Source organism: Stegastes partitus, unplaced genomic scaffold (assembly GCF_000690725.1).
Source record: "Stegastes partitus isolate 25-593 unplaced genomic scaffold, Stegastes_partitus-1.0.2 Scaffold3764, whole genome shotgun sequence".
In the NCBI taxonomy this organism is placed as follows: Eukaryota; Metazoa; Chordata; class Actinopteri; family Pomacentridae; genus Stegastes; species Stegastes partitus.
In genome coordinates, this window is record NW_007581495.1 from 1 (window position 1) to 12,484 (window position 12,484).

A 12,484-nucleotide genomic window follows, 5' to 3' on the forward strand; every position below is an offset into this window, starting at 1 on the left:
CACTGAAGATCAGCAAAGTCCAGTGAAGAAAAGATCCAGATAAACTGAGAGATGAATTACTTTATTTGTTTTCCAAAATGAGACTGCCATCAAACAATCTTGAGCACGTGTTAATGTTTTATCAAAGATGATAGGTTTCTTGAGTCTGTAAGGCAAACTTATTTACGGCAGAACATTTAGGTTTTTCAGTATATTGAAGGTGACTGATTGTAAAAAATCAGGAACAATCTATAAAAGAACTTTTCTGTCTCTTTGCTAAACAAAGACATTATTTGAACTCGGATTTTTAACTTGAATTGTACAGTTTTCGTTCGGCAGCCGTTGCTGCTAGTCATTTGTCCGTTTCTTATCATGTTTTTTTTTTTTTTATGATGCAGGAAATTGGGAACAAATGACAAATACACAGCCCTCTTTCCTTGCAACAAAGCATCCCAACTGAGGTTTATTTGAAGCTTCAGCATTCCTACTTTTCACTTTCCTTAATGACACTTCACCGAGTGAAAGTGTCCCCAAGGTGCTGTAAGAAACAAGGTGCTGTAAGGTGCTTTGTAGACACAAATGTTAGTGAATGATATAACTATTACTTTACGCTGTAATTCTGAATCACTCTGTTGGTAACACATGAGTATCAAGACATTTGTGGCAACAAAACCTACACACAGCGCTGTGACCAAGTATTTGGCCCTTCCTAATGTCGTCTATTTTTTGCACATTTCTCCCACTTTCATGTTCCAGAACATCAAACTAATGTTTTAAATCATTTTATATTAGACAGAATCCACAAACACAAAATACAGTTTTTAAATGATTTATTGAAGATTTACTGAAAATCTACATCACCCCTGTGAAAAAGTAATGGCCCTCTAAACAGAATAGTTTGAATTCGGCCACATTAGATAGTTTCCGATCACGAGCTGCCCTTTCATGGTCTTGCCACAGTATCTCAATTGGATTCAAATCCGAACTTTAATTCAGCCACTTAAAAACCTTGATTTTGTTCTTTTAGAGCCAATCAGAGGTGGACTTGTTTGTGTGCTTTGGGTCATTGTCCTGCTACAGAACCCTTTGGAGCTTCAGCTTTAGGTCACAAACTGATGGCTGATATTCTCCAGGAGGATTTTCTGATAGAGAGCAGAGTTAATGTCTCCGTCAATCATGAAAAGTCATCCAGGTCCTGTGGAAGCAGGTAAACCATCACACTACCACCACCAGGTTTCACTGTTGGTATGATGTTCTTTTTGAGGAATGCAGTTTTAGCTTTATGCCATGTGTAACTGGACGCATGTCTTCATTTTTTTTTTTACAAAAGCCAGATGAGTCTTTATGTTCATTTTGGTCAGGAGCAGTTCTTTCCCAATGTCTTCCTTATTGTGGAATCATGTTCACTGACCTTAACTGAAGTAGGTGAGGCCTGCAGTTCTTTTGACGTTCGTCTGGGTTCTTTTGTGACCTCCTGGATGAGATGTCAACGCGCTCTTGGAGAACATTTGGTCAGCCGGCCACTCCTGGGAAGGTTCACCAGTGTTCCATGTTTCTCCATTTGTGGATCATGACTCTCACTGTGGTTTTCTGGAGTCCCAGAGTCTTAGCTATGGTTTTGTAAATTTCCAGACTAATAAATGTCAACGACTTTGTTTTGCATATGTTCCTGAATCTCTTTAGACAGTGGTAGCATGTGCTGCTTTTTGAGACCCTTAAGCTACTTCACAACGCCAGACAGGTTGTATTTAGGTGATGTTTAGATTCAACAAGCCTAGCAGTAATCATACATGGGTGTGGCTGGTAAAACTGAACCCAGTTGCCAAATTAATTTGGTCATATGGTAGATTCGTAGCTAAGAGGGGCAATTACTTTTCCACATAGAGCAGGTGGGGATGGACAGCATTTTTTCTTCAATAAATGAAATCATTATTTTAAAATTGCATTTGTGTTTTCTTGGTTTATCTTTGCCTTTTTATCATCATAAACATTTAAGTGTGACAAATGTGCAAAAATTGAAGATGTCTGTAGTGGAGCAAACACTTTTCTACAGCATGTATATAGAAGGCATCTCTTCACCACTGCTCAGCAAGGGACTCATTACTGGGCAAACAACGAGAGGAACATTTGTGTGAAATTCATTGTAACTTTGAAAGATAAAATACCAAAGCTTCAGACATGCCTGAATTTAACTTTGGAATGCATTTTTACAGGGAACAGGGCTCTGCATCATTGTCTCCCATTTCTTATAGTGTTGTATTTTGAGGGCAAAAACTAGGCCACTATGGAGAGTGGGAATAACTATAGCAGTCAAGACTTTTCTCATGTACATATGGAAAACGTACTCCTTTAAAACAAACAAAAACTTACCCATTCTATCAAGATTTTTTTTGCTGTTGTATTTTTTACAATTTTATTATGTTGTTGAACAAAATGGAAGACATCAAGACTATGAAATAACATTTAGCAAGTCAGGCATTAAGCAAAAAAAGGTGAAAACCTAGCAAAAATCTCCATTATTTTTTTTAGATTCTTCAAAGCAGCCATTTTTCTCCTGAATGACTGTTTTACATACGACTGGAAACCAGCTTCATGAGGTCACCTGGAGTGTTATTAACAAGAGCTGAGCTTTGTTTAAGGATAAGTGGTAGAACTTCATCAGTTTGTCATCAGGTTTTCATGGTCAAATTGCTGGAAAGAAACTCTTATTGAGGGAGACTATAGGTGACACTGGGCTATTAAATCAGTCTCCATAATTCAGTCTCATCAAAAACACCACCTTCAGTTACAGAAAGCAAATCAAAAGATTACACCAATTTGGAGGTCTAAATAATATTTTTAACTTAATACCTACAAGAAGGATTTTGAAATTCTGAATAGTAGAGGTTGGCAACATTCACACTTATGCAAGATTAAATAGAGCAGCATCTATATTTAAGCACATTTATTTAAAAAGAAAAAATAATACACAATATATACAAAGTAATCTATTTGTAACTATTTGTACTTAACTGAAGAACTAAAAAGAGTTTGTGTGGCGTATGTATATTTGTCACGTGTCGTATACACGCAAGAAAGAATTCTTTGTTCTGCTTTCCTACATACAACATACAGAGCAGCACAAGAACATGTGAAGCAGGACTTTTAAATGTGTTCTCCATGCACACGTCTGTTTACAGTCAGTTTATAGCATGTGAATGTAATCTGTGTAGAAAAGAGAATGTTAGTTTGCATTCAAGACCTCGCATCTGTGTGAAGCGGAGCTAACATAAATTAGGGTGGCAGAGCCAAGGACAGTTTATACGAGGTGTGTCAGAAAAGTTTCAGAACTGGTGTCACAAAAGGTATATTTCAGATTCAAACTAAAAACTACAAGTTTCCCCCTTCCAAGTAACCCCCCTGGAGGCTAACACACTTTCCCAGCCTTCTCTGCCACGCCGCCATGCACTACTGGAAGGATTCTTCTGGGATCCTCCACAGCTCTGTCATCACAGCCATCTTGATGTCGTCCATGTCTTCTAAACGGGTCCCCTTGATGACCCCCTTGAGCTTGGGGAAGAGGAAACAATCCCACGGTTCCAGGTGGGGTGAGTAGGGAGGTTGCTCCAGCACGGCGATGTTCTTCTCAACCAGGAACTGTTGGACACTCAGGACATTGTGAGCAGGCACGTTGTCATGGTGAAGCAGCCATGACTTGTCCTGCCACAACTCTGGCCTCTTCTCTGAACGAAGCAAACGCCGCAGGATCTCTTTGTAGACGTGCTGGTTGATAGTCTGAAGAGGAAAACTCTTAGTTGGTAGTTTGGTTTTGCAATACATCTTTTGTGACACCAGTCCTGGAACTTGTCTGACACACCTCGTACAGTCTATGAAAGAAAAGAAGTCCTTCAGCTCCGCTCAATGTCTGTTCTGTCAAGGGTTTTTGTTTTTTGCTAAGACAGACCAGGAAGATGTATAGTTTAAACAATGAATGAGGCCCTGCTGAGCAGTGTTCTGATAGTGGAGGTTGGAGTTGGGTTCTCCTTGCAGAGTTTGCACAGTTAGCAGGTTAGCGCTGACTTTTGTTGTTGCTCTTGTTGCTTGTAGAGCTAGCTTGCAGAGCTAGCTTGCAGACTTTGTAGCTGCTGGCATTAACTAAACTAGTTTACACTCAGTTAGTGAGCCATACCTGACTAACCAGGTGTCTTTAGACAGGCTCTTGTGTCGCTGCCATGGAGAAGATTTTGGTGCATCTCCATGCAGGAGGAGACCTCTGTGTTCCTGACCTGTTATGAGAGGATGGCCACGTGATCAGGTCACAGAAAGTGACTGGAGGAGCCGTGTCAAAGCTCAGTTTGAATCATGCAAATGAACAAATTCATTGGTGGCGATCCTTGTGCCACTTACGACCAAAGACCAAGAAGAGGAAGAGAACTGCTGGACTGAAAACACAATAAATTAGACCATTGGAAATCTGGACTTTGGTCTGATAAGTCCAATGTCTTGGTAAGGGGACAGTGTGAAGACACAATATCTGCAGTGATGCTGTGGTGACATAGAGGGCTTTGCCAGGGACACTGATAAAAATGAATCCAGAATTCAAGGAAACCGAGTTTCTGTCCTGACACTGATTAAGCCCCTACAAACAAATCTCTGTTCATTAAAATGACATATTTAGAAGTTTTTCTCCATGAGAATAATCCTGTCTTGTCTTCAAATGGATTAGATGTAATTACACCTTAAAAACTTTAACCAACAAGCTACTACACTATTATACAACATCCAATCTAGTTGTCCTCATTTGTGCTTCACCAGTGCCAGTATATATAAAAAGACCAGACAGCAGAATGATGCAGCTGATGATGGGCCTTCCCCAATCATTCAGCTGAAATCATCAAATGCTCTTTATACATTATGTGTGAACTCTTTTACGACTGTTGGAAAAGCTCCAGGTGACGACCTTGTAGACATGGTTTAAAGCATGAAGAGTGCAGAAAGCTGTTATCAAAGCAAAAGGTGGCTACTTTAAAGAATCTAAGATATGAAGAAATTGATCTCTTTAACAGTTTTTTGCCCACTACATGCTTGTATTACTTCATTGTTTTGATGTTTTCAGAATTGTTCGACAAAGAAGAAAATACTAAAAAGAAAAGCAAAAATCCTTGAATGAGTGGGTTTGACTGTTACTGTAAGCACTGAAACATAAACAGTGACAAATTCATAGAAAAACCATTCACTTGTCCTCTACTTGATGGTAAAGGTGACCATCAATGCAAAGTTGTTCTGCGTGTTCAACTATAACCTACAGCACTTTAAAAAAAATCTAATTGAACACCGATGTGAGATTTTGGACCGACGTGTTTGACAGTCCACCACTGTCATCCTTAAAACACAAACTGGTGAAATTGCTTTTGGACAAATGGTGTTTTAACACTCCAGTAGAGTTCCAAAGAGTTGCTGAATTGATGCAAGGTGGTTTTTCCTTGAATTTGTCTCCGTCTCATTCATCTCTATCTAAATGCATTATTTTCATTTGATATTCAGCTCAAGTTAGACGACAGACCCATCACTGCTGTATTCCTGTATTCTTTCACTGATTGACAGAGGTCACATTTTTGCTCATAGACATAGTAGCTAAAAGTAAGATTGGTTCTAAGACAAACTAGCTAGCTAAGGTGAAGTCTACAGTGTTGGGGGTCAATATAGTGTCACAAGGATTTTCCTGTAGTAAATAGTGGACCAGAATTGTGTTGGATGATTAGGCATCAGAACGATGCTTGGCCCTCTCTTTGGCTCTTCTTCTGGCTCGCTCCAGTTCAGCCATCACGGGTAGGGGACCCTCATACATGTTGGTCTTGATTGATCGCAGTTTCTCCTGGTAGTCCTTTGGCAAGCCGTTCTGTTCTGCTCCCATCACAATCACCTGCATTCATTGATAAGAATATATTGATTGTTCATAAACTACTCCCTTATTCTCTCATAATAGCAACTACAAATCCACAAATCCCTAAATTTCACTGTTTAACAATTCACATGTCTGTATCCCCTTCATTTACTGTCTAGACCAGCAGTAAGGTATCTGTGGTCCTTGGCTGTTACATTACATCCCCATATGTTCACATACATAAAACTAAAGCTCTGGCTCATGTAAACCACCTTGAGACATTTTCAATTGGTGTTGGTGCTAAATAGACCAAATTTAATTGGCATTTGTATCTTAGACCTTAGTGGGAACCTTTACTTCACTGGACACTGCATTGTTTTGCATTGTTACAGCCATGTGATTTCCAGTGTGTTAGCATCCACAATAAACAACACATTTGAGAACACCCAGCAGCTCACACATGGACACGAACCAACACAACACAGGGAACAATATAGGGGTTACACTATGGATGACAAAGGTGTTACCACAAAGGCATAGCGCTAGGCATGTTTGGAGCTCTCACATGAGCAAAAGAACAATCTGGCTTTCAAGCTCATGTGCTGTCAGATCCGTAAAACGTAGCGTGGCATGGTGTGTCCTGACTGTTTAGACCTGTTAGTCACACAGTCAGGTGACGAGGGGTGTGAGCAAACTAATCCCTCTTCTAGATGCTTCACACAGAGAAATGGAGTGAAAAGATAATGATGTACCTGACCTGATTCATGATCTTATCCTTTTGTCCTTCTAAATCAAAACAACATTTAACAACCATGTATGACATCACACAGAGTCAGAGTGGCTCATTACAAATGTGACTTATTGTGGTATCCACAAGTGACTTGTTGAGTCAAACAAGAACTGCATTACTATCGTCTTAACATGTGGAAGTTTCATATATGGCAGGTTTCAAGCCACTAAAACATTTTGGTTCAGCTTGTTCTGGTTAAATGTTGAAAGTCTGAAGTCTGACAGCTATTTCGTGCTTGAAATCAGTGTTTACTGTTTTAATCATTAGACAGCAATATGTCCTGTATGTTAGCAGAGAGCTTTGTATTGCCAAAAAACATTAATTGTGTCTTCGCTGTCAAGACCAGATATTATGGAAGAATAAATGAAGCTACACCAGTGTAACTCTTTAACTGATATCAACTTGTTGCAGAACTTAAGTGTTCCATTCTTACACTCACAAACTAAATCTGACCTCATAATTGCTGAGTCACTTTAACATTGATTTACACAAAAGCAGACTACATTTCAGTTACCTGCTAAATTTCTTCAGCAAGTTTCCCAATGCTCATTTCTACCGTCACTTGTAATTGTGATCTACAACCAAATTTCTTACTGATTGGACGTTGCTTCCTGCAGTAACTTCTGGAACTAAAACTTTACTTGCTCCTAAAGTTTTATACAGTAACCTTTATTTTTGTACTTGCTCACGTTCATTTATTACAAACTGGCTTTCTAGTTGGTTGACAGGCTGTTGAAGCATTTTCTGTCCTCCTAGTAAACTAAACTAGTGTACGCAAACAACAACGTGACTTCCATTTCTGGGTTCTCACCAATATTTTCCAATGACTTCAGTGTTATTTTTAGACAAGTTTAAAGTATAAATCTAGTGATCTGACTAATGTACTCTAATACAACAATAAACAAATTTAGAGAGGTGTTGATTGAACTTGCTGTATACAGATATAGAGAAGTCTTTCTGTTTAGTCTTCTTCCAATGATATAAATAGGGTGGACAAAATATTAGCGATATCTGTCAGCATAAGACAATACAATCTAACAACAGTAGGAACAGCAGTCTCCATCTCTCTTAAAGAAGGAAGTACAATCATTTTCCCCCACTGTATTTGTTTGACAGAGCTACAAGCAACTAGTGATTTCACACACGATATTTCTTATGTAAAATACCAGCCAGAATTTTTTTATACTGTGAATTTACTTTTTTTTTTTTGCCATTCACAAGAACCTGGAGGGAATCACTGCTCCAGCATTACATTAAAGTGCTCACAAACACGAATGTAGTTAAATCTGTCTTACCTGTAGGTACTGAGGCGACGGTGGGGCGTACACACAGCTGTTCATTATGTAAGTACGGCAGTTGAGCTCCTGACCCTTTGTCTTCACTGATAGCTCCACAGGACTGTACGCACCTAACGTCACATTCTCTTGACTGAGCGTGTGCACGTATGCACGCACATAAAACACACACACACACGGTAGATGTCAGTTTCACAGGAAAACATTCAATGAAATCCATGAGAGGCCATTAAAAAACCTGGTAAAAGGAACATTTACCTGTCTAGAGACTCCAGATCCGACATGTTCATCCTCCACACCACACCCCACACCTCGTCCCCTGGACTGTGCTCTATGGTAGCCACACCTCCATGCCACCGGTCACTGGCGAGGCCTTTATGGTTCCCAAAAACCAATTTATAGTCCTGAAACAGAGGAAAAGAAATATATATATTTTAAAAGTGGGTATAGTTTATATGGCACAGAATGTTTGGGTTTCTAATTTCAGGCTGTACCTTGAGCCTGGCCACACAGTGTACTGTCGCAGAGGGATTCTTGAGCTGGAGCCGCTCCTTCAGCAGGTTACTACCATATGCAAAGTAAAGGAAGGTGTGGTTATTCTCCATGTTGTCATCAGTCTCTGTCTGGAAGAAGATGAGATCAACAACGGTTGATGTGAGAAAGATTGTGAGCAGTCAAAGTAAGGCAACGATGGAGAGCTGAGTTGAGCCACAGCTGGGTGTTTGGAGGAGTCGAGGGCGGAGGCGAGAGAGCGTGAGTTGCAGAGTGACAGAAATGAAGTACTGGCCTTCCAGCACCAACACACCATTCTCATGCTAATCCCCTCCACTGCCACTGAGCCCTATTCACACTCACAATACACAGTTTGCCTCATGTGTTGAGCCAACAGCACCGAGCCATAGAGGTAACACAGACACATACACTCATGCACACTGGCGTACACACATATGAGACCAAAGATACAAAATACACAATTCAGAAAAGATCATCCTGAGTGGACGCCACTCTCAGATACCTCCGAAGCATTAATCCAAAGGGCATTCATCTAAAATAGACAATACATACACAGTCTACGAGCTATAGAATATAAATTCATACTTTTCCTACAAGATAAGATTAAAAACAGACAAGCCGTAAAATCAAAGGATTTCAGTATATTTATAATTGTAGAAAAATATCCAGTAGAACCTTCAGAGTCATACGAGAGCTCACAAACAACATAGAAGCAACAGTTTATAACAGTCTCTCCAACAACTGGACCTTTACTACTTGTTGTGTGTGCTGCAGATGTAAACTGTCATTTATGTATATGACGTTTTCAATGTGTGTTGTACTTTACATTGCATCACGTCATACGTAAGACCAAATCTGCTAAATATAAAACCAGAGCTGTACCTGTTTCTAAATGAACAACTAATGTTTTAATGTTCTTGTTTTTGCCTGTTTGTTTACCGACTTGAGAAATGTGGAACTGATTGGATTTATTACGACTGATAACAACATACTACTTACATTTGGAATGACATGCCACTTATTTCCTCCACTATTGTATTGATTTATTGATAGTCTGTAGATGTTTGATTGTTTTCAATGCTGATTAACTCTCTTGTAAAGAGTTCTAGTCATTTCATTGATTAATATTTAACTGTGTGGCAGGGCGGTAGAATTTTTGGCTTAAAGAGTTGCAGACAATGCCACCTGGGGAATTTCACCCCAGGAAATAGTTTGTGTAGGTGGACAGGTTACACAGGTTTGGTTCACACACAAGAGCTGGAGACGTGATTCCCAAGCTATGATTTTATTTCTAACACAATTTCTAATAAAATTTTAGCTAACCGTTATTAAAAAGAATTTACAAATGCTGAGAATGCTGTGAAACAAAAACAAAAAAACTAAATATACAGAGGGACTAGGGAGCCGTGATGCAGACGGCTCTACAACTCACAAATACGGTGACCATCACAAGCCGGTCCAAGGCAGAGGGCGAGCACTACCACCAGCCAACAATGCGACATGCTGCAGACACAATGCGTATAAACAGGCTGTATGCACCAGTGATCGGTGGAACGAGGAAACCGTGCTTACTGTTTACACAGCAGAGTGTCCAACAGCTGCCAACAAGACGGCGCAAAACCACAACGTAGCTGCACGCCAAGCGAACCACGACAGAGTACCAACGCTGAGAAGGGAATGAGACACAGGTGCGTGCCGGCGCATAAATGCATGCCATTTCCCCAGCACCGCCCACCAATCAGACAAGGAGCAGTGAGGGAGAGAGAGCGAGGACAAAACAATCCATTCTGCTACATTCTACCCCTGGCTTTTGAATCGTCTCCCCGATGATTAACCACACGAATGGTAGTCAGTGGACTATGACCAAGGTTTAAAGAGGGCTAACTGTGCTGAGGGTCATCAACTCTGTGGCCTACATGCCCAGCGGACCGAGGAAGATGGTGCACATTAGGGTGTTGACCAGCATTGGAGTCGCCAGTCCGGTGCAAAACCTGCTGACGAGGCCCAGGTTGAGCGCATGGCGAAAGAGGAGCGGTCCCCGACGCTGGATCTCTCTGTAAGAATGATGTACATGGAATAACCTGAGTTTCAGATGGCGCAACAACTGCAAGACCTGGAAAGGGGGCAGAGCGGGGATCCAATACAGAAGGTGCCAAGGGAGTTTCCGGCACAAGGAGCCATAGGTCCTCCTCACTGGAGTCACAGTCAGGTTGGGCCAGAGCAGGCAGAGATGTGGCCTGAGGAGGGTTGACAGGGGACTCAGACCCAACTTGGGGCTTCATCATGTCTCAGTGGACATGGTGCACCTTCTGGAGGTCATCCAGCAGGGCGACAGAGTAAAAAGCACCCTCAGCAGGTGCCTTTAAAATTTGGGAGACTACCAAATTCCAGATACTTGGATCTTATGGCGACCCCTAGCGCCATGATCCCGAAGATAGACAAGTTGGCCCACCGTCAGAGGAGTGTCTCGGACCCACTGGTCTCTTTTCAGTGAGTTGCAGCAGCTGAAAGTCGCTAACGAGCACCCTCAAAGGCCAACCTTACTCTGGCCTTGTGCTCAGTCACCCAGTCTTGGACCTCTCCGGGAATTGGGTTGTGAACCCGCCCCAGGAGGAAGTCTATGGGAAGCCGTGGCTCCCGTCCAAACATTAAAAAGAAGGGAGACTCTCCAGTACCCTGATGAGGCGTGGAATTGTAGCAGAACAAGACCTGCGGAAGACAGGAAGCCCAGTCATGCTTCCATGTGATCGGGAGCATACGTAGGAAGTTATGGAGGGTTCTGTTAAACCTCTCACACCGCCCATTGCCTGCCGGATGATATGGGGTCGTGCAAGATTTTGACACGTTATCAAACTACAAAGTTGTTTTATCAAGGAACTCTCAAAACTCCTACCCTGATCCGAGTGAATGCGACTCGGAACTCCAAGTTTGAAAAACCACTCATTCAGAAGTACCTGGGCTACAGTGGAAGCCTGTTGGTAGTGAGTGGGGACCGCCACCGTGTACTTGCTGAAGATGTCAGTCAGCACCATGCCCGTCTCAAACCCGTTTCGAGAGGGTTCCAAGACTGTAAAGTCTACAGCCACAATTTCATTGGGCCTGGATGCAGACAAATGACTCATAAAACTATGTGGCCCAAGGGTAGAGTCCTTTGCTACTTGGCAGCGCTCACACGCCTGGACCCACTGCTTTATGTCAGAGGTCATACCTGGCCAATAGCAGCGCTCTCGAACCAATTCCAAGGACCTCTCAATGCCTTGGTGGCCATGTTCGTGGTGCAGCTGTCTTAAGGTCTCACTTTTAAGGACAGCAGACATTTTTTTACTGTTTCTCTTGGTATACAAGAATGGGGAGAGACCTGCAGCAAAGGGCCGTGAGCGGAAGTCGAACCCACGGCCACTGCATTGGGGAACTATAACCCCTATTTATGGGTTGCCTGCTCAATTAGGTGAGCTAAAGGGTTGCCTAATAAAACCTTTTTAACTTGACCCGTAAGTTCAATAATGAAATTACCTACTTATGATATTACCTCTTTGGTCACGAAGGAGATGGCCGTGGATTCAGAAAGACATGTAAAACAAAATGCCAAATTGGCTGCCAGGAAGTTATCACTGTCAACTGACAACTTCCTGATCCTACAAAATAAAAGCTTTTCAACATAAATGTCCACCCACAATTTTGCCGTGAAGGCAACACGCTCCCTGCCTGGCCTCTGTGAGGTCACTACTTGACTGACTAACTAAGCAGATTTTTTTCCAGTGTCCCTGATCCTAGGTCTTTAATTCCACATCTCCTACTCTTTCATCTTCTCCTGGGAAGGTGTTTGGGATTTTTGGCATTGGCCAATTGTTGCGTGCAGGTTGATTGTCTCTCAGAAGAACAATGTCTCCTTTTTGCAGGTTTTGGAAGAACTTTGTCCATTTCTTCCGGCTGTGTAATGTAGACAGATACTTTCGACTACAATGGCTCCATTTGTTGGCCAGAGCCTGTATTTGTCTCCACTGTTTGATGAGGAGGTCTTTGTCTGTTAAGTCCAGTGGTGGA

At 41.7% G+C, this 12,484-nt stretch overlaps 1 protein-coding gene across 1 annotated transcript; it reads right to left on the reverse strand.

The window, feature by feature from the left end:
• Positions 1 to 5,524: 5,524 nt before the first annotated feature.
• LOC103376277 (gamma-glutamylcyclotransferase-like) lies at positions 5,525 to 10,086 on the reverse strand. The gene is made up of 5 exons (XM_008306659.1): positions 10,013 to 10,086; positions 8,422 to 8,550; positions 8,186 to 8,331; positions 7,928 to 8,060; positions 5,525 to 5,881 (listed from the first exon to the last, which is right to left on the reverse strand). The coding sequence occupies exons 2-5, from the start codon at positions 8,530 to 8,532 to the stop codon at positions 5,717 to 5,719; spliced, it is 555 nt and encodes a 184-aa protein (XP_008304881.1). The 5' UTR covers positions 8,533 to 8,550; positions 10,013 to 10,086; the 3' UTR covers positions 5,525 to 5,716.
• Positions 10,087 to 12,484: the final 2,398 nt, after the last annotated feature.

What these genes read in the sequence shown, in the direction of transcription:
- LOC103376277 (XM_008306659.1), bottom strand. Translation starts at nt 8,532, where the DNA reads ATGGAGAATAACCACACCTTCCTTTACTTTGCATATGGTAGTAACCTG. An exon ending in GATCTGGAGTCTCTAGACAG is followed by an intron (nt 8,061 to 8,185) that starts GTAAATGTTCCT and finishes GCACACGCTCAG; the next exon opens with TCAAGAGAATGTGACGTTAG. An exon ending in CGTCGCCTCAGTACCTACAG is followed by an intron (nt 5,882 to 7,927) that starts GTAAGACAGATT and finishes CAATGAATGCAG; the next exon opens with GTGATTGTGATGGGAGCAGA.